The sequence below is a fragment of the Stegastes partitus genome, unplaced genomic scaffold, assembly GCF_000690725.1.
Source record: "Stegastes partitus isolate 25-593 unplaced genomic scaffold, Stegastes_partitus-1.0.2 Scaffold99, whole genome shotgun sequence".
NCBI classification, from domain to species: domain Eukaryota; kingdom Metazoa; phylum Chordata; class Actinopteri; family Pomacentridae; genus Stegastes; species Stegastes partitus.
The window spans coordinates 340,107-367,716 of NW_007577830.1; the positions used below are offsets into that span (position 1 = coordinate 340,107).

A 27,610-nucleotide genomic window follows, 5' to 3' on the forward strand; every position below is an offset into this window, starting at 1 on the left:
TGGAAGATGCCTCATGAGTGAAACAAGGAGGCGACACCACGACTCGAGTGTTTCCGGCTTGAACCCGACGACAAAAAGTGACGAATTGCACCCGCACACAACAAAAATTAATTCAATATTATATGAAACATTTTTATTAATAATCATAAAACGCAGAAAAAAAAAAAACATTAATTCCATTTGTTTCATTATAACATCTTAGGATAAAAGCACCAACATCAAACAGTAACAAGTTTTCCATGAAAAACCCAGGGCCTTTTGGAAAGTAGGTTTGCCATTATTGCACCTCAAACCTGCCCTGGCTTCACCAATCAGAGATCTACTGTACACATACCGTAGGTCACATCCGCCCTTCATCGCCCCATGAGAGGGGTTCTCATGAAGGACGGCGGACCTCCTTCTTAGAGACACGAATCTAGACAGAGGCATTTGTGAGATGAGGAAGATGCTGAAAGTCGTAGCCATTTCACAGCTTTCTCGAGATCAGACCGACTCATAAAGCTTCACTGAAGAGGCCTCGATGTATGTGCCAGTAGGAGCGACTGGGAGGAGGCAGCTGACAAATTTTTTTGAAATATGCTTAATGAGGGGGGGGTGATCCTGGTCCTGAGCTTGAGGAGAGGGACTTCATCGTGCCACAAGATGGTTAATAAATGCAGCAGTAGATAGAAAAAAAAAATCGTTAACATCATTGCAAGTTATCTGGGAAGTTCCTGAGTTAAGACCTTTGGCAGGATTTAGAGTAAACAGCCTCGACGGCAAAGCTCTCACAGATTATCTACCAATGTTGTACCAGGATGTGCCGGAGAGGACTGCGTGGAAGCTTTGAATTCAAATCGCGCTCGTACACCAAAGGACTTTTAAAGACAAAAAAAAAAAATAAAAAATCCCTTCGACTGATCCCAGAAGCGAATACAAAATTGGCTGAAACCTGCAACGTTCCCGCGGGGGCCGCTCGTACTCGCACATACACCGCAACGTGCCTCCAGATTAGAGAGAGAGTTCCAAAGGTTAAACTGGACCATCAGAAAAAGCCACCAGGCGAGCTTTGTGTTGTTAAACTATAAAACCCTGCAGCACACCAGGAGAAGAGTAGTATTTATCAATAGCTGCAATTTCCTTGTTTTAAGTGAAGGAGAGCACCGTGCTGTCTGTCTGACTAGTAGTTTTAAAAATTGACAGGAATCCGAAGACACAATTAAAAGCATAACATGTAACTGAAATTGTATCAAACACCAAGAATAAGAAAAATCAAAACAGCATCAACAATAATTACAAAATACCTCTCAGTGCTGGTAACAAATGGACTAGTCTCTAATTTACGCTCTAAAAGGACTTTTCTTCTTTTTCACTTGAACACTCGCAGGTGAGAAACACGATTGTGTTCACAGAGGGAGTGCACAGGACAGGAGTTTTTTTCTCTTTTTTTTCTTTTCATTTTTTTTTACTATAAAGCTTTGATTATTAGTCTAATCTTCCCTTAGATATGCACCGGCAAGTGGAAAAAATACAAGCACGCACACAAACTGAGCTTAAGTGTATTCCCACTATCTGAGAAAAAGGAAGCTTGGCTGCTCGCACTCACACACACAGTAAGACGAGTGTTTCACATCAGCGTGTCTCTTGCAGTTACACAATACGCTCGCGTGACGAGGTGCGGCCTCGTCAGCGAGACAGCTAAGGACAGACAGTGTGTGTGTTTGTGTGTGTGTGTGTGTGTGTAAAGACGCTGACAGAGTTCTGTATGCACCACTGAAGGTTTCACTTGTAAAATCTGAATTGCCATCGTTTGGAAACAGAAGCACCATTTTTCCTGCAGAATCTGGGTTTGTAAAAAAAAAACAAAACAGAAACAAACACGTGGAAACATCTGATAAAAGTGATAACAGTTCTAGTGCTGAAATCTAGTTGTGTTCGAGCCACAGCACCTCTGTGTGTTTAAAAAAAAACAACCAAAAAAAACACACAGCTTCTGAGTTTCTAGTTGTGTGTGTGTGTGTGTGTGTGTGTTTATATCACAAGGATTCAGGTGCTGCTGTGGTGTTCGGCGCCATCTATTAAGGTCCTGTGGTGGCAATGCTTTGCTCTGCTTGGCTTCAAGCCTCCTGTTTAACAGGTTGAATTTAAGGGTCACAATGCCAGCACCAAAACACCCCTTTTCACTTATATATATACTCATATATATATTTATATATATTTATATATATAGACTGTATATAGATACATATTTTATATACCTTTCTGTTTATGATGGAGACGTACAATTAAAAACAATAAAAAACTTATGTACAAAAACAGTGTGTCTTGTTCACTAACAGATGAGCGGCTCACTTTGAGAGCAAAGCGGGCCGACGCATGTTTAAAACTGTCGCGTGAGAAACATCAGCGTGACGCCCTCATACCTATTTACTCAGACTGTGAGCCAGCTGTTGGAGAGCATTTCCATCGAAACGTGGTGTCTACAGTTGTACACTAGGCATCCAAAGAACGAGACAATAGCATATTAAATATGAGAAAAAGGAAAAGCCAAAACAAAAATGGCTTTACAAATGTCCCTGTGTACAGCACCAAGTATTCGACTTGTTTTTCGATGTTTTCATTACAGAATAAATAAGGTCAGGCACAGTCCAAACTTAGCACCATTGTTTTCAGACTGTGAGTCAAGTACACACACTATTGCATTCTACAATCTCAACACAATTTAGGATTTAAAAAAAAAAAAAGAGCAAAAATAACAAATACCAAGGCAAATGGAGAGACTGACAGCATAAATATAATAATCTAAATTATCCACAACTATACAGTCAGAGAATGAATCACATTCACAGTACAAACATTGTTTACAAAAAAAAATAATTACACAACCTAAAAAAAGCAAACAAAAAGGTGTGAAAAGAGTCCAGTAGTTTGTTGTGGTTGTGGTTCATTATGTTTTCTTTCCCAGTGTGTGAGGATTTGCATGCATGACTGTGTATGTGTGCGTGTTTGCGTTGATTAAATGCAGTAAAACTTCACATACACCTTTGTGTCCACGTTTGCTTAAACCTGCATTTCCCCCGACAGCAAAGATAAATATGAATCATTTCAGCTTAAGAAGACTTTTAAAATTCCGCTGTAAGGATATTTCAGCTGTGGGCCTGATAGTAGTGTGATTTACCAAACTGACAGAAGAACAGAACGTAATTCATAAATACAGAATCTGGTTGGATTTTTCTGTAAAACTCTTTTTACACCTGGATTCAGCTTCACTAAACTTTAACAACAGTGTCGCCGCCAGACAGCGGCTAACAACGTCTACACAGAGCACCATTTCATTAAATTCATTTCATTCTGGGATTTAAAAGAAAAATGAAGATGTACACAGCTCTGCTCAGAATTACTGGCACCCCTGAAAATGCTAATTGACTTTATTCTATTAATGAGGCTGACATGAAAACAGTCCTACGAATTGATGCTCCTCGTTCTTCATCCTTTGGCTCATTGATTTAGAGAATGTGAAATGTTTGATCAGTGACAAAAAAATGCAAAAAGTCTCCTGATTTGAAGTAAGAAAACGTTCACTGATGAGTTTAATTTCTGATATGAGAACACTGAATCAAGAATTAGGTGAGAATGAAATCGTAATTGTTAGTAGCAAAGGAAAGGAAACATTGGATTGTGAGTTTAGAGCAGCCAGAACAAGCCAAACATTGATTTTTTTTACAAGTTTTTCATTTCTTAAATATAAAAAAAATAAAAAAAATAGAGCAAATCACAAACATAACAGGGGTGTCAACTAACCAGCCAGGACTTGTACATCTTCTGCTACATGAGAAGCTAAATCTTACAATCCAGTGTGAAGTTAGACCCAAAATACTGAGTTCCTCGTTTTGTTTCGTGGTCAAATATGCTGCAACAAATATTGAATTTCACCGAGGGACAAAAACAGAGATAAGAAGGCATGCATGCAGAAGCAAAGCTGCATGACATCTGAGCAGAGTTCAGTGAACTGGCCGTGTGTCTGCGTTTCACACGCGCTCGTCGAGAGGAAACGTGACACCCGATGAGACTGGGCTCAAAAAGGTGCACCGTGTGCTTCAGTTTGATGTTAAACGAGACGTTAAACGAGCAAAATGTATCGAATGATTTTTGCTGAACGCCACTTGGTGTGATAAAAATTTTTTTTAAAATGACGCGCGATCATGTTGCGGAGCACCTTAAAGTTAAACACGATATGATACTTCAGTTCATTCAGAGCCAGACAGCAGCCAGATTGCAAAAAAAAAAAACAAACAAGAATTTAATTCACCACACATAAACGTGACCAGTACCGATGAAGTCTGCTCAAGGTGACCATAGTGGTGGTTAGTGTGCGAGTGTGTGTGTATGTGTGTGTGTGTGTGTATGCATGTGTGTGTGTGTGTGTGTGTAAAGATCCCAGTACAGAAGCCGGTCTTGGAGGCGGTTGGGTAGTGCAGACGGTTTGAAGCACCAGTGAATGAGGAGAGTGCCTGGGTCCACACCTGGACATTTGCATAGTTTATTTAATGTTGAGGTAGCTTTCATCAATTACCTGAAACATTCAAAGACAAGAAAAGACACATTCAGTGATTCTGCAGCGTACACATTTAGCCCAGCACAAGCACAACACCCCGACACTTTGGAAACAGTTTTATTCTTTAGATCTGAAACCCAAATGATCTTACCTTGTTCAATCAGAACAACAGCTTGCAGAAGCACAGGGAAAACAGGTTTCCCTCACTCCCTACCAGTCTCTCTTTCTCTCTCATTCTCTCCCTCTATCCACCCTCTAATTGCCTTCCGCCCTCTCCATCCTTCCCCCTTTCCCCCTACACCCAAACCCTATCTCGGTCGGGAGCCGGGGAGCTGGGAGGTGGTGTAGGCACCATGCATGCCCTGAGTCCTCCACATGCTCCCGCCACCACCCGAACTGCTGGCCGGTGGTGGAGGGGGCAGCCGAGGGGAGTAGTGCACTGCGAATGGACGAGACGAGGAGGAGGTCGACAGGGAGGAGGAGGAGGAGAGGGAGGCGGAAGCAGCGGCAGCGGTAGAGACAGAAGCGGCAGAGGTGGAGGAGGAGATGGAGTGAGAGAGGGATGACTGTGCTCTCTGGTGGTGGAGGGAGGAGTGGGAGAGACGCGAGGAGTGGAGGGAGTCTGATCGGGAGGACGGCGGGGGGTCGGAGTGCGTGGACGCTGAGGAGGAGGAGGAGGGGACGCTGTGCAGGGGAGGTGGTGGAGGCAGGGAGAGCGTGGGAGGAGAGGGGCTGTGCAGCACCGACTGGGTGCGGCCGTGCTGGGCCTGGGACAGGGAGAGGGGCAGGGGTGAGGACACGGAGGTCAGGCGAGTGGAGGCTGGCTGGGGGGTGGTGTGTTGCTGGGTTTGGGAGGAGGTAGAGGAAGAGGAGGAGAGACTGAGCAGAGAGCTGAGGCCTCCAGAGGTGGGCAGCGCTGCCCCAAACTGATGGGAGGACACTGAGGGAACCACGTGGTGAAATATACCTGCAAATCATACAGCAGAAATGGAGGGGGGGGGGGGGGGGGGGGGAGGGGCAAGAGAGTCGAGACAGAGGAAGAGAGGCCAGATAATAGTGCGAGAAGGGGGGGAGGGGGAGGGACAAAGAGAGAAGCAAGGACTGAGCCAGGTTGTGCATAGCGCCAAGCAAGTCTGAGACAAGCACACAGAAAGCAAACAGAGTCAGTCCACTGTAACAGGACAACGCTAAACTACACCACTGTGGCCAATTGAATAATGCAGGAAAACAGAATTTGATTTAAGTATTTTGGCTTACAAGTGAAATGACTCTGACATACAAGTCCAACGGAGACACCCAGGGAAAATGACAAAACCAACATTGTATAAGATGGTATCAATTCATGGGTTTCAGGTTAGTTTGTTTAATCTGTTGGAAATGCGACATTTTCCCAGGGTGTTTCCAACTGCATCACTCAAGCAGCCAGCCCATGTCAAAGCAAGGCAGCACAGAGTCAGTCAGTCAAACTGTCTGTGAGGCGAACATGTAGACAGCAGCACTGCGCCTCCACTTACCTTGCTCATTCTCTCGTACTAATCGTTATCAAGGTGACCCCACAATAAACCTGAGACCTGACTGACAGTTCAGTGATCCTGAGATAACACTTGATATGCTCAGTTTGTCAGTGACGCTCACCTCCAGCCGCTCCCCCTGCCAGTCCAGCACTGGAGAAGCTTCCCAGGGCAGAGTGTCCGTTGACAAGGCGAGGGGTCCCACTCACCGTGGATCCGCCTGTCTGGGCCCCAAACAAGGACTGTAAGACTGAGGTGCCTCCGAGTGGGAACTGCGACCCCAGATACTGTCCCACAGACGAGCCTGTGGTTGAGGAAACTGCTACAGGACTTCCTCCCACCTTCCCGCTCAAGATGCCCCCTCCGCTGCTGGCAGCAGCAGAAATGAAGAGATTCTGACTGGCCAGGCTGTTGCTGGTCTTCAGCTCCCAGTCACGAGAGGCCTTCTGCTTCTGGAGGGCCTGGCGTTGGTCGGATCCGCCGCCTCCCTGGGCGCCGCCGGCCCCACCGCCTCCACCCCGGGTCCCTGCCTCCTGACTGAGGAAAGGGTTGGGGGTCATGTAGCTGGACGACTCCCCGTCACTCCCTTTCCTCACCTGCTGTTGTTTGTGGTCAGAATCTGAGTCCGTGCCCCGGCTCGAGCCCCCCATGCCGAACGGAGAGCCTCCCTGCCTCAGGTCGGAGTTGGGCTGCTTGGGATCGGAAATGGGTGAAAAAGTGGATTTCCACTTGCTGGTAGAGGACAAGGAGGATGAAGAGGAGGCCTCGCTGCCTGTGCTGTTACCACTGCTGCTACCAGATTTTCTGCCTGGTGGAGGACAAGAAAAAGAAGAGTTTATATCAGGAAGCAGAAGGACAAGATTAAGTTTTTATTCTAATTTATTAACTTGTCTTTACCTCGTTCACTGTCACCTAGTCTACCAGGTCCGTCTCTGCTCTCCAGGGATATAGTGGCTATTTTTCTTTCAATTCTAGAAGGAAAGAAAAATAATAAACAAAACAAACACAAGCCCAGAGCTGACGCATCTCAAATTATTCAATTATAACATCTGATCAAAGATTTCCAAACAAAGCAAAAAAAACAACAACAAACAGTCTTTTGTTACTGAACAACAACTTCAGCTAAAAGAGGAAAACAGCCTGCAGCTGTAGCCGAGACCAGCAAAGTCAACAAAGACAGGTCAGCATTGTGGCTATTCTTGTCCTCACAGTACGAGCTCTACATTACCGAGAACTGGAGCTGTCAGCAGGATATCCTGAGTCCTCATCATCGGAGCTGGGGGCTGTGGAGTATCGACCTGTGCCGTTCAGCTCCAGGGGGCGCTCTCTTTTCAAGATGGGAGGCTGGTCCAGGTCAGGCCCACTGGGGCTGCGACTTGATTGTTCCGGGGAGGAGATGGCAGAGATCTCCAGAGGCTGGTTGATGTTGTTCACCTGATTGAGCAGAGACATTGGAGTTTGACAGGAGGAATGTAACTTTAATTATGATATGTGCAGTTGTTTGCAGTCATTCACATAAAAAAAAATCAAGAAATAAAAGAACCAAAGATGGTGACAGGCTGAACGGAAACACCAGAAACTGACTCTGATTGTTCAATTATCTGTATGTGACCTCGCACTTCCAATTACGTGACACTCTTGTTTTCTACCTCATTGTCACTGATAGTACCATCTTTCTGTGTAGCCCAATAATCATAGTGTAACTTTATAGCACCACAATCACACTTAAAATCGATTTTTATAGACTTGCTTTAATGTGGTATAATCTATTTTTGTTCATCCATTTCATTTGCTCTTTTTGTTCTCCTTTAGCCTTTATTTGCTTACAATTACCATTATTTTTCTATTATTTTTACTCTTGTTTTTATGGTTTTACTCTCTATTTTCTTCTACTAATTTCTCCTTTATCTGATGTGGTGTTTTTGGTGCTTCTGTTCTTGTATTTGGTGCCGTTGTATCGATGTGTTTTGTTCCTGAATTCCTCCTTTCTTTTGTCCTGTCTGTAAAGCACTTTGTAAACTTTGTTTTTTAAGGTGCTGCATAAATAAAGTGATCATTATTAGTAAAGCATCATAATGTTCCCCGTTCGTCTACATCTCTATTGCTTTTGCTGACTCACCATGGAGTTAATGTTGAGTGGCGACCCTGAGGAGTGGTTGTTGGAGCTGATCCCAGGGAACGACCTCCTCTTTGGGGATCCGCTGGCCATGACGGGCCCCGCAGAGCTGCGTTTCCTTCTCCCCCGCTTGCGTCCTTCTTGAGAGCCGAGGCTGTGCGAGGAGTGCGATGACGACGTATGTGTGGGCGTGTGGGTGTGCTGCGTGCCGGGGGATTGGTGGTGGTGGTTTCCATGGTTACTGTGGTATCCCTGCTTGGCCGAGTTGCCAGTGTGATGGTGGAGGCGTGATCCTCCGGCCACGCTGCCTCCGCTGCCTGACGAAGAGGAAGACGAGGATGAAGAGGAGGAAGAAGAGAAGAAGATTCTCCTACGCAGTTCACTGTCCTGGGGCTCCGTGTCCGACTCCCCTCCCTGGCGGTCTGGTCCGTCTTCTGGAAGAATCCTCGGAGGTCCGTCGGCATACTGGAGCACCCCTCCAGTGTTGAGTGGGGGGCTCTGGATGGGACCTCCTCGACCCATTGGTCCCGTCAAAGGAGTGTTGCTGTGTGGAGGAGGTGATGAAGAAGCACCATTGTGGTCCTCAGGGTGGGGACCTCCATTCATCAGGCCTGAGCTGGATGAATATCCTAAACAGAAACCAGATCACGGTCAACAGATAGTAGTCCTAAATAAGCAGCAGCAGATCATTTTACAGTAACAGTGAATATTACATGTGAGCGATATGTGAAGGAGTTGAGGGCTGGTCCTTACCATTGGTCTGACCTGCTTGAGACACAGGACTTGGAGTACTTCTCTGAAATCATGAATACGGAGAATATATCACAACGGAGAATATATCACAACGGAGAATTCAACGAATTTAAGAATAAAACAAAAAAATCTCAAAATGTAATTTAAATCAATCTTAAACTGTCTTTCAGGGCAAAATGTAACCTATTAATCTTACTCTGTACACACCAATCTATCACAAGTAAACATTTATTTATTACATTTTGAGCAGATCACGACACGTAGAGGCCTTTTAGTGTAGTAATGCCACGTGAGAACTGCCCTGACAACACTCACCAGTCTCTCAGCACGACTGGGCAGCACCACGCTGGCCAGCGGGATGCTGACCGGTAGTTTACTCGGGTGGACAGTGCTCAGAGGGATGCTAATCGGAAGGCTTGTGATGCTGTTGTCACCCTGAACAGATGGACTCCTCTCCTTACCGCCCTGCATCAAAGAGAGCAATGGAAACATTCCAGTTTCAGTTCAGTGTGATTGTGTTTATATAGCTGATGGAGCATCGAGAGCTTTATATGTGAAGGGAAGGATTTAAATTCTGGATTTAACCAATAAAGAGAAGCTTATGTGGGAGAAATATGATCTCTCTCTATTACCATCAGTACTTGCGCTGTATAATTTTGATGCAGGCTTTTCAGGTATTCTGACATCCTGATATGAATTGTTACAAATGCATCAAGCAGTTTTTCAGCATCACACTGAGACAGGATGTTCCTAATTTTGACTGTTTTGCACAGGTGAAAGAAAGCCATTCTCAAGGTATGCTTTATGTGTGCGTTAAAGGACAAATGTTCCTCAAATCCAATGTTCCTCACAGCAGCACTGGAGGCCAAGACAATGCCATTAAAATGAACTATGCAGCTAAGTAGTGCTTTTTTTTTAAGCCGTTTAACTTGAAGTTTGACTAACTGATGTGATCGGCATAGCCACTGAAATCTACGCAGTTTTTCCAAACATGTATAAGGTGAAAACTATCTGCCTTAGCACACAAGCCCATGAAACTTCAGGACCTACATTGTGTGTGTGCAAGAATAATAGCTGACAAGAATTTAATTCATCATGACCTAAACCAGCTCAGTGCGGTTCCATTAGGCCTGATGATTAAAGGAAGCTATGATGTACAAAGAAACAATATACGTGCAAATGGTCACATAATTGATTTGCAACAGCTTTTTAAGTGGATTTTGGCTTAAACACCCGCATCAAGAGTAATAATGGGTTTAATTACAGCTACCGAAAATGCCTGGGGTATACAGCTTGTTAATATGGAAATGTTAATTAAGGATAAACCACCCTTAAGGGATCGGGGTCTAAGACTCAGGGAAATCTACTGGAGTAAACTAGTCTAAATATAAATCAGTGTTTGAAGAAACAGACAAATGCTGTAAGGGAGATAGAAATCTGTATGCTTGCAGAAAAATCACACACAAAAACACAAAGAAAGACAAAAATGTACCCTCTCAGAGCTTTTAGGATTATTCTGAGCATCAGATGCATTGGGAGAGGGGCAGTTCTGTTTGGCTCCAAGTGGAGAGTTAACGCCACCCAGTTCCCTAGAAAACACAAAAACAAGTGAATTTAGCTTCATGGAGCTCGTTTTAGAATAGAACTAGAAAGTAAGAAGAGTTATTATTGGCAGCTTTTAGCAGCAACCAACCTGTGTGTGGTCAGCCCTGGACCTCTTAAGTGAGCAGAGGCAGTGGGATCTTGGTTAAGGTGCCTCCGCAAGGCAATCTTGGCAGGGGAGAAGCGAGTGTAGTCAGGAAGAGCATGGGAGGAGCTTTGCTGCCTCTGTCGAGTGTCGGGGATGGCAGGCAAGATCTCGTGGTCGGGAGAGATGGGCAGGTAGCGAGACAGAAGCTCACTCTTTGTGTTGACCCGGTCAAAACATGGTGAGCTGGTTCCATTGATAGAAAGCTCTGGGCTCACGCCGTTGAGAGCTGGGGCTGAGGACAAGCCGTGCTTAGAGGAGTCCATGTCAGTGGAAGAGCGTGACTCCAGGTTCTTTCGATATGGGGAGCCGTCACAGGGGCTGTAGGATTTGAGCTGAAGCAGCTCCTGCTGCCTTTGACTTTTCTCCAGCTCCACAATGCTGATCTACAAACAGACACCAGGGGGAACCATTACACAGGAAAACAGCAATGCAACAACAGTGATGTCTAGGAAAATGTTTGTGACTACAGTTTGACTTCTCATCTTTACAACTACAAGTTATTCATAGTTCAAGTGAAGATAGAATTTGTTTCCTGAGAAGTTAAAGGGGTGGATGAGAGGCGTGTGGCAGGACTAAAGAAGGCACGGCCAGTATAGGAGAGTATAATGGAGGAGGAAGAGAGAGAATCAAGCGCTTGGAAATGCATCCAACAAGTTGAAGCGGTGAACTCTGTACCTGCAACTCCAGGCAGTGCCTCTGTTTCTCAGAGATCTGTCTGCGTAGCGCCTGCTTCTCCTTCAACAAACTCTCCAGACACAAAGAGCCCCAATCCAGCTTCAGCTCCTCACATCGAGACTTCAGCTGGAAATCATAAACACTCGCGGTTATTTTTTCACTTTTCCCTATCAAAATGGAGAATGCAAATCAAATCAAACTATTTAATAGTGCCAGCCGGTCAGTTCAACCACCGTGACAAAAAGGCAGAACGGCAGGACTGGAAACAGGTGTGTACCACTGGGGATGATTCTGTAATAACACGTTGGAGGTTACAACAACAGTAACAGGCTCTCAGGTCTCACCAGTAGCAGGCTGTGGTCCCTCAGTAAGGCCATGTCTCGCTCAAGCTGCTTAGTCTGCTCTTTCAGCTGACGATTGTGGGCTGATATCTCCTTCTGAGCCTGCAGGAGGTCCTCCACTGTCAGGGCCTTTACTCCCAGCTGTTCACCAGACAAAATCACAGTGTTTCACATCAGCTACATGCCTCAAAAACACTACAGTAGGCAGAAATATTGTCTTTGCTGACACCTAGTGGCTAAAGTTCACACCCTGCTGCAGTGATGTAGAATCACTTCCAGGTTATGATCATGGCAACTTCAGGTAACAGTGATGACACTTTGGTTACAGCTTTGAGCAGAGCACCTGACATGGATGCTGGGTGTGGTCGAGACTTGAAACTTTCAACCGTCGAGTGTTTCTGTTGAACTACATCACTCCCAACGTACACCCTCCTTCTTTCACAAACAAGCTGTGTTTCATTATCTCTTTCAACCATGTTCATCTACAACTGGAATGAATGGAATGAGATTTAAGATATGCAGGTGGCCGGTCGAATAGCTGCATATAGGTGCTAACTGTTAACACACATCCTGTACTATGCAATGCAACGCAATCTTGACTTTTAAAGACAAAGGACAGGCATGACAAGAGAACAATGTGATACATGTTCTGGTTACTAATACAACACGATTTCTAGGAACTTTACTGTGTCTGGAGAGAGCAAAGATCGACTTCCTACCTCATCCAGTTTGGTCTGAAAGAGACCTTTGATCTTGTCCTTGTGAGACTGACAGACTGAATGGAGCTGCTCCGCCTGCCCTGACAGGTCCCGGTGTTTTTGCTAGAGACAGGAAAACAAGTGAAGTGGTGGAATGAAATACTGATATTTGCATTTAATAACCAGGAAGGTGAGGATTATTCTTCTAGACTGCTAAAAAAAATGCATATAAACATGCACTGTGGTTGCAAAAAAATCTGTAATTAATTACCTTCTCCTGCTCTAAAAGTTGCTGCAGGTTCGAGCGGTACTGAGGAGTCTTCATGTAGGACATAAAGTGGAGGTACTGAACTTTGATGTTATCTGTTATAAGTGTAGGTTGGGGACAAAGACAGAGAAGGAGAGTTAAATAAAGACGACATTTTTTTGTCAGCTATTTGGAGAAATGCAGACTTATATCACATTTGTGCAGACACAGTGTTTAAAAAATTAATCAGAGCCATGTGACCAGGCTTTGAGTCTCTATTTCTGACCTCTCATTTGTAAAGTGGACCCCTCTCAATATCTTACAACATGGTTCAAGCGTGTGGACTGTTAACTTTTCATAAAGAACATTAGCAGTTTCAGAATTATTTCTTCAGAATCATATCCCTTTTTTCAAACCATCTGCTCATATTTACACATAATGTTTCACTAAAACCAGCTGTTTCAATTTAATCAGTTAACTTTATTTTGCATTCTGATTTGCACATCCTTATGGCTTATTACATCTCAAATGATCAGACATCTTCTGATTGACCATCTTTGATTCGCTAGAAACTTTTTGTTATCATAAATTATGGATATACAAAATGGTACGTGTGAAATCTTAGATTAACATATAAGTATTTTCTGAGACACTTTTTAGAAACGTTGCCTCTCGACCTACTTTCAGCATTTTTTTTTTTACACGTTGAACTTTGAACAACAATAAATCAGGAGCCGTTTAAGATAAACGCCTGAAATTTTCAACATTATTTCTCATGTTGTCATTGAGTCAGAAAATGCAATATTATATGATAATTTATTCATTTATTATTTAATAATTTATTACAATTTCTGATGGGTGAGTCAAAGTCTGAAAAAATTGAAGTCGTCAAGACACGTCCCATCCCTTTGAGCTTACATTAACAAAAAAAATTGACAGCAGAGTCCATTAACTTCCCAGACAATGTGCAGAAAGTTAAAGTGTGGGCACATGTGTATTAATAGCAACTGCATATTTTAACTCACCCATAATCAGTGACTATTTGATCTATTTGTGGCAGATTCTGAATCCGTGGCATGATGAGAAATAAAAGATCTCAGGCTTTAATCTTTAATAGTTCCTGAGATATTGTAATTCAAATGTACTGAAAGTGGCCCAACGCTCAACTGTGTCTTCATGAACTCACCTAGCAGTTGTTGCAGACCAGGAGGAGTTTGGCTCAGCAGCAGTTGACTAGGAGGATAGTGCTGGACCTTGGGAGGTAGCTGGTAGAAGGGACTCTGAGGTGGCCGGTATGCATCTATACACACACAAAAAATATTTTCATTAAAATCTAAAAGCACTTTATTGGACATGACTGGAGAAGATCATATACAGAATGCTGTGCGTTTGCCGTCTGACCCTGAGGGGGTGCTGCAGAAAGGGTCTTGGCGTGCAGCAAATCCAACGCGCTCTGATTCTTCTTGTTTTTCTTCTCAGCAGCTGGGGTGGCTTTCTTGGGACGACCACGTTTCTTATTGTTCAGCTTGCGACCTTTGGACAGGTGTCGCGCTCTTCTGGGTTTGGCAGAAGCCTTGACCACTGTCACCAAGCTAGGACGCTCCTCCTCACCACAGGAATCCTGCTGCGAGACAACATGGACAAACACAAGCAGACATAATCACACAAGCAGCACAGAGACATTGTCCCGCTATACTGATTGAGTCTACGCAAAAGCTGATTCATAACTACTCCTGTTCAAAGGATTTTCTCCCCACATCAAATCATGTGAATGTGTCCGTTCCTACCTTGTGTTGTTCTTTAGGTTTTGTAGGCGTGGTGCTATTGCTTTTACTGTCCTTTGTATCCTTCTGCTGACGTCGCCTAGCTGCCTCTTGCTCCTCCTAGAATAAGATCAACCAAGTTAATTGATTTATACAGAAAATTTTGAAAATACAAAGAGTAGGAAGAACGTGACTTACCCTGAGTTTAGGATTTTTGAGACTAGCAAAATAGTTTTCAAGCTGAAAGACAAGACGAGACAAGGAACATTAGATTAGTATGTACAAAACAGACAGAAGTGTTTACATTCCAAAACAAAAGTGCAAACAATCACGATCTTTACATCACTGTGAAAAATCTGACTCATCCACACTTGGAACCTTGACTCAGAAATGTCACTGATGTTTAGTAAATTCTTGCACTGTCTGTACCTGTTACAAAAAAAAATACCCTTCATGTGTCATTAGATAACCATCTATTGTAGTGCGTAAGCAACAGAGTGAACCAACAACTTCAAGTGGTAACAAGAAACACGACGACACAGTGAGACCGTCACCAGCATTTTCCAGGCAGCCTGCCAGCTTTCTCACAGGGATTCCCACTGGTAACCAGAGATTACTTTACCCATTACTGGAATGACAAATATATCAGGGCCATCTAATGAGCTCATGTGAGCCTCTGAAACCCTCAGTGTCCTTAGATTGCTTACTCTCAGGACTGACTACTCATTAAGACGATAGCAGCTGTTATTATGGCAGCCTATCTCTTGAGTTTAGGCTACTATTTGTCTCTAATGTATAATTTGTTGGTTCTGCTTCAGTTGTTTTCCAGTGTTTTATTAGGCTGTCCTCTGCTAGACTTTCTAGCGTGTGCACTTGGCTTCTCCTCCTCTATCACAGTAACAGTGATGAAGACAAGTCCCAGTACTTACTATGGTGCGGTCTATGGTATGCAGGTAGTAGGAAACCGGCTTTCCAGTCCAGGACACAGAGCCCCTCAGTGGAGAAAGCTCCACCACACGCATTATTGTGCCAATATCTGCAGAACAGAGAGGAAAAATGTCAGATAGAAATCAACCTCAGAAATAAACGTCTGCTTTTCCAGTAATGTCAACACTTACCACTCAAGTTTCGACTGTTGATTCTAAAATTTAAAGGTGCAAAAGGTTTGGAGGACACAATTTTTCCTCCTGGAAAGAAAAAATGAACAGACAAAATCAATACATACATTTTTTCTAGCAATTCAACAGCTCATACTATATATAGTAAACATAGTAAACACCAACAATTCCCCAGCTGATAGAGTAATCCATAAACACAATAAACACCTTGTCATGTTTACCATTTAAAGCCGAGAGTCAAGTGGCTTAATGAAGCCAAAAGTCAAGTGGCTCTCTGAGAGTTGGCACATAGCAGTCATCACCATTGTTATTTTAATTAACAATGAGAACAGCTGAATAAATATGTTTCCAGTGAGCCAGGGCGTCACTCCCAGCAGCACCAGCACACAGCTTTGATGTTTTACACACACGCTTCAAAGGTCTGCTGCCACGACAAAAGGCTACTAACACCTTCCATTTTTAAGTCTTAATTGTAAATCTTTGATTGGTTTCCTCCAGAGGCCTCGTAAAATGTCTGAATTTTCTGCGGATCAAGTCAATTAGTGTAAATAACAAATGAACTCATAGCACACTGCGGAGATTAAAGGACCAGTGGAATGAGGATCCCATTTTTATATGAATTGCCTGAAGAAAAAATGCTGAAAAATCTACAACACAATAAGTGCAAAAATGTATGAAGTTGCCTTCCACAGCTTAACTGATTTGCCTAAAACGCTTTCAGATCACGGCTTGGTGAGGCAGGCCAAATGGAACAATTAAGAAATAATAATAAAAAGCTAATTAGAACAAAAAAAATGCAGAATATCCCTAACAATTTGGACCAGGATTTCAGCTGTGACCTTTTATTTCATTCTCTGAAATGTAGAGCCTTTTATATATTAGTGTGTGTATTTCTGAGTTCAATGCTTAATATACTGCAGCTCTTGTAAAGAACAAAAGGGCATCCAGTGAACCAAGTAGTGATTTAAACAAACAGTACGAACCTTCCTTCATGTTAGCAAAGCGCTCCTTCAGCTGGTGATCTACCTCTGGACCAAAGGCAAAGTTATTCACAAAAATAATACTGCAAGACAGACAGAGGACAAGTTTTAGATTTAGGGTTCACAGTTAAGACAAATATTTACCAAGCAAATATTGAGCTTTTAGCAAACAGTATTTCGGCAACACTCTAAAGGGGAACATGTTGGATAAAAGGAGTTCTGACTTTGTTCTGAACGTTTCAAATAGGAGTCCTGCACGTGATGCTTTATATCTGGATGACCAGAGATTAAACTGGACATCTGATCTGGGGATAGCATCTTCTACAAACATCACTGTCAGGCTAATATTTCAAGAAACTGCATATTCGATTACTTCATATAGGGAGGAACGAAACATTAGAAGCTTACAGTGAGAATAACAATTTAATAAAGGCTTCCCCACCATTTATTAAAGGGACTTTTCTTTCATCCTATGCAGGTGATTGGACTACATTACCACGGACAAGTAGTCGCTCAGTGAATAACTTCAGCCTATTAATGGTCTTATTTGCATTAAATGGAAATCGTGCCGCTCAGACTGTCGCTGTGACCAGGCTTGGTACACCACCTTGTGTTGGCGATCCTTTCTTTCCATTCTTCCGACAAAAAATCCCCTCTCTCCAGCTGAAAAAAATGGTAGTTAGAATAAAAACCCAGCACACCTGTCCACCTGCAGTACACCGAAACACTGAAAGCTTCTAGAAAGTGTGCACAATGAAAAGTGATGCAAATGTCACACATGAGTCAACTTACTGTGTACTCCCCATGTTTCTTCCCATACCATTTCATCCACTTTTTAAACTCTTTATCCATGGTCTGAAAGAAAGATTGTGAATCTTTATATCCCCAAAAAAAAGCAGTTTAAAAGAAAAATATCCCGGTGTTGACAAAAAGCCTGTTTCTGACACCCCGGTGACTAAAATCCAGCATTTATCATCACAACTGACACGTTTGAGTTGGATTTGCAGTTGTTTAGTGTGACTAAAGTTGGGCATTTTGTTGTACGAGCACCAGAAAAATGAACTACACTTCAGGTTGAATTTATGGGCTGAAATTCTTTCTGTGCAGACATATTGTTAGTCTGAATATGTGATACGCTGAGACATGTTGCCACAGGGAATCAGTGAGGTGCAATACTTAGAAAAGAAACCCAGTTTGAAAGCTGATAAGCCACCAAGACATAACACAGCACTTTTTGGCAGACTATATTTATTTGCCAGGGCTGTCTACGATGGCAATCACGCTCTGCCAACACTGTCATTTCACTACAATGACTGGGGAAGAAGAGGATTTTCGACAGAGCGCTGCTGTCTGTCTGAATATAGCTCAAGTCTCACTTTTCACTGTCCTATTCCTGGAATGCACCTCTGCTCCTGTGAGATATAGTTACCTCTGCATAGGTAGCTGGAATGTCTGCTTTCTCTACACCGTAGTAGTGTTTACAGTTGGTTGCTGCTGCAACCTGCAGCACCACCTGTCCCACTCCTGCAAATAAGAAACCATCAATTTCATATCATACAGCAAACACACCAAGACACATCTGTAACAACCTAAACATGGTTCTTTCATTATTATTAGTTATGTAACTGTTTTCTCTATTAGCCTACTGTTAAAACAATATAACTTTCAAAGGTCTGAAGATAAACTTTGCAGACTTTTTTCCCACTATTACACTGTTCCGATTCCAAAATAACAAACTAACCACTTCCGAGGTCAACGAAGGTGTCGTCTTCCATCATTTCCATCTCATCAATGATCTGAGCCACCAGGTCGAAAGAGGTCTCTCCGTACACCTCAGGGGAGAAGGGCTCATAGTTGTTCAGCTTCTCCGGGTCAGTCACTGAGTGGTTGTACACCTGCTGTAGGATGTGTCTCAGCAGCCCATTGGAAGGACGCTTGTTTAACTTCATGGGCTGGGTGGTCCCCTTCCACTGTAAGACCAAATGTCCACCGATAAATATATTTATACTAATTCAGAAGCATAAGATAGATAGAGAGATAGCTACATAGACACTTTCTTCATCCCCTTTGGGAAATTCAAATATATACATTCAAAAATACTTAGAGTAAGGCATAATGGCCATTTTCATAAATCAAGGAGCAAAATATAATCAACAGGCACTGATCATTAACAAAAGCAAACAGAATGCAAAAAGATTTCTAAGCAAAGCCCAACAAAAGCACTGAAATATATATATAGACAAAATTGTCTCCAATATCTTAATTTATAACTAAAACTAAGTAATTATAAGGACATAAACTGGAAATTAGTCAAACACAGCACAGATTCAAGACACACTCATACTTAGATGAGCGTCAGTATTTTCCATGTAATGTTTGTGACTCATATTTGTGTGTTTACTTCACCTACAGGACGGTCAAAGATTTCACACATATGCACTCACCAGCTGGTGAATGCTGTCAATGGCCCTGTTGTACTTGTCACAAAGTCTCTGCATACTCTCAAAGCTGTGAGAAAGAGAACACACAACGTTGACGTAAACATTTTAATCAAAATAAATTTGACCTGTCTTTATATTGACATCATGGGAACAACTTTCATCTTAATGTAACGACAAAAACAGTCGGTAACTGTTGGGGAAAAGGCTTTTTGTTGTGTCTCTGATCTGTTTTTAAGTGAAATGTGGCTATATTTAGAAATATAGCTTCCATGTTATATGGTTTCTTACAGTTGCACTTTGATGGTTTGTCATTTTTAAAAATGTCTTTAAAATAAAATTTGTGTGACATGAATTGGAAACGAATAATCCATCATCACTGACACTTTAAGAAAGAAGCAAACTAAGCGAAACCGTTCAGAAAGCGTTAAACCTCCTTTCCATTTCATTAAACTTTGACATTGATGGTGTCATTTCGTGGCTGAACTCATTTCAAATCGAATGCTTAAAAACTGTGGACAAGCAATTTTTTGTGGGGATTTTTGTTGTTGTTGTTCTGTGACCGTGACATACACAGATTTTAATGTGACACAACCAAAGACTTACCTCTTGGTGTCATAGTCAATGAGCACGTAGTTTTCCATTGCCAGTTTGAGGTCTGGGATTTCCTCACACACCCACCTAAAAAAAAAATCCCCAAACATAAAATCAGCACCAAATCAGACACTTGACGCAGTCATGTGAATGTGGGAGTATAAAAGGGCTCAGTCAGAGGGGAAGAAAAGGTCACCTACCGAATGGTCTCGATGATTTCATGAGCAGCATCATGGTGTTTATCCTGAGAAGAGAGGGAGGGGCAAAATATTACCAAACAGTGCGACACATTACATTCAGCAGCACCACAAATTATAGTCTCCGATAGGACCATAACGTTTAATCAAGACCTCCCAAAAACAGTCTTGGCAGAAACTAAACATTAAAGCCTTTGTGACTGTGCTTTTTTTTTGCTAGACTGTTTCATGAAACTGCACTGGTTTAAGCAACATGTACTTAATAGACTTACAAGTCAGTGCAAAATGTAAAAAATACAAGCCAGGTAGCACAATACAGAAAGAATACTCACACCATTGAGTCCATGCACTTTATCTGCATTAGCTTTAAGTTTTCCGTTGTTTTTGCAATTTGTGGTACATCATTTAAGATTACTATTTACCTAAACGTATTTAACATTACATTAAACACAACAATATGTCATGAAATCTGCTGCCGTCAAGGCAAACCCAAGTTCCCAATTAAGAAGAAATTAATACAATAACACCAGACATCATACTGTAAGCTAATAACGATGTCCTGACAGACAGTCCTTGCTATGTGTATTAGGTAATTAATGCTTAATGGGGCTAAAAATAAAGCATACATTAACCTAAACATGAATGCAGTAACATCACATAGACTAACTAACAGCCCCTTCAGACTAACTGTGAGCACCTATGTGACTGAGTACTATTTAGATTGTTCTGAAACTCTGCCACTGTTTATAACACACACTGCACAATTTGAATAAAGCAAACTCCTAACCACAGCAGTCTGTTGTGAAAGCACACGTGCTCAGATGTGTCGCCGTATCAAAGCAGCTATGTGTGGTGCTCTTCTGCACGTTTTACCAAGACACGGCTCCTCATATACAACTGCTGCATACACACAAAACGAGGCTTAAAAGCTGAACACACACACACAACGCCAGACAGAAAGGTCGAAGCATAAAATCAAGTTTGCCGGAACTCTAACTGATGCATATGAACATTTTCTTGAACTACAACAATCTGGTAAGAAGTGCCACATTGTGTTTGTGTTTGCAAGGTATACGAATTATTCATCTGCGATTCATTATTAATCATTGTGGGGCACCCCATAGCAAAGGTGAAATGCCAAAGACGCATCAGGTGGCACAAGCTGCTAAGTCTGGTTCACATGTCCCCATAGCAACATCCTCAACATCCTGATTTCTTTGTACCTCAGACATGTTAACTGATGAAATAATGAACAAACTGCATCAAATTATTGTTAAAAAAAAGAAAAACCAGAGGATGGGAGTGCACCTACATACTTATGTTGGTGATAAATATGGTGTATAGATGCCACAGACCTACATCAAGCCCTCGTCAATTTGGTTTTATGAGACTTCTCTTAAATTTGGATTAGTTCCTCTTTAACTGAGGAGTCGCTTATTGTAAAATATTCCACATGTCTATACAGAAACGGCACTAATCTGAGGTTTTTCTTGCCTCCTTGTGGAGTTTAGTTTAATCTGAAATAACTCTAAACTTCAGGAAATCTGTTCAGTTAACCCTTAATTAATTTCAACCCTTAGAATCCCCAAACCCACTGCTGGGTTTGACAAGTATGGTGGCTTAAAATAAAATAAAAAATCACCAAAACCGCACAATTTTTGAGAGCCAGAAACTCCTAAAACAGAAGGAATTGTCTGATCTTCTGCTTTTCAATGGTCTTTGAACTACTTATCTGTGGTATGCTACTGCATTTGAAAACTTAACCAAATCTAAGCTTGAAACTGTGATATTTATTAAAATTCTCATTAAACAGTTTGACCAAAAATATTCCCTTTGAACTAACCAGACTGAAAAAAAAAAGAAAACAAAGTCTGAGTTCCTGTGCACAACCGTGAAGCCATGCATGACTCGGCTGTCAGCAAGGATCACGAGACAAAAATTTGGAGACTTTTCAGCTGAACGGAGCTGATTTGCAAGTTTTTACACAGAACAGACAGAAGGCAAGTATGGAAACAATTTAATAATGTAAGTGGTAAAATATCTATAGTATGCAGAGTTTTTATTTCTTCCGTTATTGGAAACACCTGTTGGCACTTGGAAAAATGTTGATTCCATGTTGATTTTTTTGTTGTAAAATGAATAATTAAAGAAATTCAAATTATTTGGAGTACACAAAAGACACATTTGAGGTCTCTTTATTCTAGACATGATTGTGCTGTTTCCATAAAGCTTCGGGTTTTCATATTACATAGAAAAATAAACCCCTGAGAAGTGAAAATGTGATGAAAGCAAAAAAAAATCCCCTGACTACTTAGGGTTCAGAGGGTTAATTCAAGCTGTACTGACACAGAAAGCATCTCAGTCATGTTTTCATTCGTCTGTCTCACGTGCGTCTGGTAGGGACTTGCTTTAATCCATCCAGCTGTCTGCACAGGGCGCATAATGGCTGGGATTTTGCGTGTGCTATAAACTCAGAAAAACACAATCAAAAGGGTATTTCTGAGTCTTAACCGTCTTTTCTAACGTTTTGCTGTGCAAGCATTCCAACAGATTGTGTAATGGGGCTCTTTCTAAGGATTGGGGGTTGACCTACAGCTTCATGCCATGCCAGAACACCTCCTGTGTCAACACACAGGGAGCACCGGAGCTGCTTCTCTGCTAACGCACGGCACAAATAACGCTTTCTGTGGGGGACGAGGCACAATCAGACTTTCAAATCATGTCTCGGAAAGTCATTTAAGGTAACGTGGCTCAAAACGGCACCGCTGCCTCGAACAAAAAACTTAATAAAATTAGATGAATTATATTTGTCCCAGGCAGAGAAGCTATAGTTAGAAACCTTAGCTAGAGTGTGCCGGGCTGCTCTGGGAGTAACGGGACTCAAGTTTCACCTAGAGCGCAGCCAGCCTGAGCCTGTTGCCTGAGCTGACCCACTGACCCACTTTCTGTCTCCTGCTCCAGCGCATTGCCAAGGAGAGCCTCTGCTGGAGAGAAAGATAGGAGGGAAAGTGAAAAAAAAGAGAATAAATCAGAGGGTAAAAGCAAAGAAAGTGAAAGCGAAGAAAACAAAAAAAAAAAAGGGGGAGAGTGAGGGGGCCAGAGAAAGGAGGGGAAGCCTGCTATTTGTCAGCTGTTTGAGGCCTGGCACTGAAGCCGCAGCTAACTGCTCACAGCCTGGAGCTCCCGGCTTCCCGCTCAATACTGCCCGCCACTACTACGCAAACTTCCGCCAAAGCTAAAACATGCATGCGCACACATTCAAATATGCATGGTTACATACACAGGAAATCTAGTGCTATTTCTGTCAGCACAGCGTTGCAGTGACACTATCACGCTAGCCTGTTAGCTGTGTTGCTAATATGCAGCCACACATGAGCTACAAATTTTCTCGCACATGCATGAGCACAGTTGATTTTACGCTAAATAGAGAAGCTGCACAACAGTGTGCGAGTGTGTGAAAAACGACTGTATGAGCAAGCGAATGAGATGCAGTGGCTGTAGGTCACCTGCTCACACAAAGACGGCACACAGCAACACCAGCACAGGGCTGCTGCTAAAAATAAACACTGTCTGAAAGCGAGAGTCAGACAAAAAGAACAGAGGACCCTCCTCTCTCCCCACTGTGGGTCCAACTGACGCATGTACAACTCCTCCTCTCCACACCACCTCTTCAGTCAATCTCTCCTCACATCAGCGTGACGCACTGTGGGTGTCGGGGTTTTTACACCACACACTGCTCCACTATGTACACCTCAGCAGCACCCTACAAGAACAAATGACTGAAGCAGGCTGAGACACGTGAACTGCACTTGCTTACCACGAAATATGGCTTATTCTCTCCGTGACAAACTGATGTGACTTCTGACACAAAATATTGATGCATTTTTCAGGCTTCTAAGCAGAGAAGATGTGTGAAAAAACATTTTTTTTTGTATGGAACCTAATGATTACAAACATGCTCCCATCCAGAGGAGCCGCCTTCACAGATAAGTACAGCCAGTCACATGGTGACAACACCGAGAACCTCAAACGACCTGCGCTGGCCGGCTGCCAGGCTCAAAACCAGAAACACTGTACATTAAAATCACTACCAAAACAACAATGGCATGACTGCAAATATGCACCTGCATTTTTTTTTTGCTGTTGTTGCTTTCAGCGCTGAACTAACAGTTGAAACCTTCGTACTATTTGACTTTAGAACACAGGTGATCAACAAACCAAATTTGGTCAACAGTACTTGAACGGCAGTGTGTCGTGCAGGGCCGGTTGTTGCCCACACCCAGAACCAGATGGACAAAGAGCTGCACTGCTCCAGAGGTGCTCTTCATATGGAAGCATTTACAGATGCACAGATGTGGGGATTTAGTGAGAGACAGGGGAAAAACTGAAATGCAACGCAGGATGAAAGAGATCAATAAATGGGCTCGGTTCTAACAGCACGCCTTATGCTGCAAAAGCTTGTCCAACAGCCAAGTTGTGTGTATCAAAACACAGACAGCACTGTGTTCATGCTCTGTGGGTGAGATAGGCAATCTTAATGCTCTGTGGGAGTGAAGAATGAATCTACATGGAGTGGGATCTGTTGTTACCAGCAAGTCATTCAAAATGGATAAAACCCGACTAAAAAAAAACATTTGATACTGACACGTGTAAAACTATTAATACGGCACTGGTGAACAGAAGCAGTCTCCTATATCTTCTTTCCTGCAGAGTTGACCATATGGACAAGAGAGGAGGGGAAAAGAGAGAGGAAGTCTTTCCCCTTTGAAAACAGGAGGCGAGCACTGCATGAATAGGCTCCATATTGCAGAACTCCACATGCATCAGCTGTTTCTAATTCAATCCACGACAGCTAGTCTCAGTATAAATAGCTATCACGCAGATCAACAATATATTAAATTCCTGACATGACTCGTTCTCCTGTTTATCCTTGCCGAGCATAACATCAAAAAAACACACAGGCGATGCAATGAATGCGGGAGGGAGGAACTGTGAGTGTTATCAGACTCTGGCCTGGTGTAAAGGGAGGGTCAACGCTGTCAGCCAAAGCAGAGAGGAGTGGCTGATTACATCAACTAGTAACTGTGACTCAGTGACTTCGAACTTATTCAATGCATATTGCGATAACAGGATAAACAGAATACATGATGGAACTGAAAATACCAGAATGACTGACAGGGCGAAGCGTGGGTGGATAGAAGAAATACAGAGACCCCACTCAGACATTCTGAGAATTCTTTTTTCAGTCAGTACTGACTGTCTCACCGCAATTACTATAAATGAGAAACATAGTTTAAACTAACTATATGCCACTGAAAAGACCACAGAACTTGCAACCGCTTCCCTTTCCGCTTCTATTGAATGAGTCAACTGCAATCAGTCACTGACGTGCTGACAGCTTCATGGAAACACAACTAGGAGAAAAGACCTCTCTTTCTAGGCAAGCAGGACTGCTAATGCACTGAGAGCTGACAGATCAGGGAGCAACTGTATGCGCGGAGTTCAAACTATCGCACACACAAGTCAGCTGCTCTCGCTCATAAGGATGTTATTAGAAAACACAACACAGAAAGCACTCGAGGAATGCAACGCTGCCATCCAGATACGTGCAGCATCGAGAAGCACTGACCTCACAGAGTTTATACGCACACACACACACACACACACACAACCTCTTTATCGCTGTGTCTCCAGTGTGACTGTCACATGGTGGTTTTGACCAGATAAAAACAGGGTTAAAACATATATTTACAGCCTGGATTCAACTCCACGTGTTAAAAGAGGAACACGGAGGATCATACTCCGCTCACTTTGGGTAAAAACTAAGCAATCAGCGGACTGACATGATGATTAATGTGAAGGAAGGTCTACTCCAATTTCAAAACACTGTTTTATTCCTGGGTGTCACTACTTTTACTACCTACAGCTGTACTCTGATCAAATGTGCCCTCCGGTGAATGTGGCTGTTTTCTGGCAAATGCTAACAGCAGCACAGGAGAAAAAACAATCTAAATATCTGGTCAGTCATGTAAGCTCACTGATAATACATGTCAGTCACCGTCCCGACCAGTATGACCTGATTCCCCGGACGAGCGTGCCATGGCTCCTTCTGCTAGCCCCCGTTAGCAAGGCAGCTAACGCAGCTAACAAAGACAAAAACAAGAGACAAAACCTAAAAATGTAACCACTTGGTTTTGGGGTTTAACACTTACGTATACTGGTAACGGCCACGGATACCCAGCAGGTTCTGCTCCGACCGGCGATTTGAGCTTGAGCTCCAGCTTTTCTCCCATTCTACACTTCACGGCGGCTTGGCTGTGATAGATAGCTAGCTAGCTAGTCACTGCTCTCTGTTAGCCAGCTGGTCGGTTAGCGAGCGAGTTACAACGTGAACATTTTGTAAGAAAAAACCCTCGAAACGCGTAAAATTAAAAAGACGTCGACGCTCGTTACGTTGTAAACGCACACACGAAGCGGTCAAGTGTGCGAATGTATCTGACTCGGCTTTGTATTTTGAAAAAAATGCCGTTTTTTATGTCCACTGGCAATAACACCTCGTCCGTATCGCCGCCATCTTGCCCGGCATGAATAAATATGGCACGGGGCCACTGGCGGCGGAGGGGACACAGACGTCACCGAGGGGACCGTGATCAGTGCGCGTGGGCCGGCCACGCTGAGCACGAGAGGTGCAGCCGTCCCACGCCGCGCGAGAGCTCCGGTAACATCACGACTCGTTTCACAGATGTGGATCAGTTCAGTGTGAAATCAAAAGAAACGTTCTGGCACCGTCTCACATTTGACTCAGAGTTAACTTATTTCTCATTCGTGACCCAAACTAAGTTTTATAAAAAATAAATAAATAAATAAAAAATACAATAAAAATAAATAAAATTAAAAAATGGCAGAATTTGGAGATTTTATTTGTCTTCAGACCTTTCATTTATTTAATTATTGTAATTTTATTTTCACCCACCAAATAACCCGGAAAGCCAATTTAAGAGTTCAATATCTCCAGAAATAGCAAAGATTAAACGTTATCAAAGGCAATAAAGGAAATTCTTGTGCCAGATATTGCTTAGAAAATAAAATCATTTAACATGAAAATAAATGCAGTAATTAATAGACAAGCAATGAGATACAATTACTAAAAAAAAAAAAAAAAGGAAGAAACTTAAAGAAAGGGAATAAAACAGGAAAATAATAAATATTACTTGCATTAATTCTGAGATTGTGAAGTAATATTACACAGATGGTGCAAAATGTATGTTTATATAAAAATATTACACATGATAGTGAAATATTGCACATGAAGCTGAAATGTTGCACATTAAATTGAATGACTGCACCTGAAAAATGAAATATTGCACATTGGAATTGCATATTGCACGTTAATGAAATGTTATACATAACAGAGTAAATAGAATAATATGTGCAGATAAATATTGCACATAAAATTATATTATTACACAAGATTATTGAATTTCCCTTCTGGGATGAATAAAGTATTTTTCATTCATTATTGCGGATGAAATTGAAATATTGCATATTATCTTGATTCCTTATATATACATATTTAAAGTCATGATATTTGCAAAGCTTGCTTCCATGTTTTCTTCATGTTGGAATTTATCAATGTAGGGCCCTGGTTTTTCCTAACAAAGCTGCAGTCTGTTAGGATTTAACTACCCTCTAAATGTGTGAACTTAAGCATACTTTATGTGTACATATTACATTGATATTGAATGTAAATACATGAACTGATGTTCACAGTTTTGATAAATTACAGGGGAAAAACTGGTTAAGTGTAAAATATCTACGTGTTAATTGTAAAAAAAAAAAAAAACATAATTAAAAAAACATGTAAAAACTGTATTTTATATATATGTGTGTGTGTG

The 27,610-nt window shown here is 42.3% G+C and overlaps 1 protein-coding gene across 3 annotated transcripts; it reads right to left on the minus strand.

Annotated features, from left to right (window-relative positions):
• Positions 1–107: 107 nt before the first annotated feature.
• Positions 108–26,308, minus strand: dot1l (DOT1-like histone H3K79 methyltransferase). 3 transcript variants are annotated; one of them, XM_008277505.1, is made up of 28 exons: positions 25,928–26,308; positions 19,719–19,762; positions 19,531–19,605; positions 18,931–18,994; positions 18,228–18,456; positions 17,916–18,010; positions 17,279–17,341; positions 17,094–17,149; positions 16,490–16,569; positions 15,507–15,575; positions 15,318–15,424; positions 14,587–14,628; positions 14,413–14,508; positions 14,027–14,249; positions 13,812–13,925; positions 12,650–12,741; positions 12,400–12,501; positions 11,684–11,821; positions 11,340–11,465; positions 10,608–11,047; positions 10,407–10,503; positions 9,230–9,379; positions 8,915–8,957; positions 8,165–8,790; positions 7,274–7,479; positions 6,943–7,016; positions 6,170–6,853; positions 108–4,552 (listed from the first exon to the last, which is right to left on the minus strand). In XM_008277505.1, the coding sequence occupies exons 1-28, from the start codon at positions 26,006–26,008 to the stop codon at positions 4,545–4,547; spliced, it is 4,224 nt and encodes a 1,407-aa protein (XP_008275727.1). In that variant the 5' UTR covers positions 26,009–26,308; the 3' UTR covers positions 108–4,544. The 3 variants fall into 3 exon arrangements, with proteins under 3 accessions (XP_008275727.1, XP_008275728.1, XP_008275726.1); XM_008277506.1 differs by having other exon boundaries at positions 108–5,501; XM_008277504.1 differs by lacking the exon at positions 108–4,552 and having other exon boundaries at positions 5,553–6,853; positions 14,027–14,246.
• Positions 26,309–27,610: the final 1,302 nt, after the last annotated feature.

Bases quoted from the DNA above. Each gene is read 5' to 3' on its own strand.
- dot1l (XM_008277506.1), bottom strand. From the start codon at position 26,008: ATGGGAGAAAAGCTGGAGCTCAAGCTCAAATCGCCGGTCGGAGCAGAA. The intron at 18,995-19,530 runs GTAAGTCTTTGG...TCTTTCTCACAG, and splicing joins ATTGACTATGACACCAAGAG to CTTTGAGAGTATGCAGAGAC. The intron at 9,380-10,406 runs GTACATTTTTGT...TCTTTGATGCAG, and splicing joins ATCCTAAAAGCTCTGAGAGG to GGCGGTAAGGAGAGGAGTCC.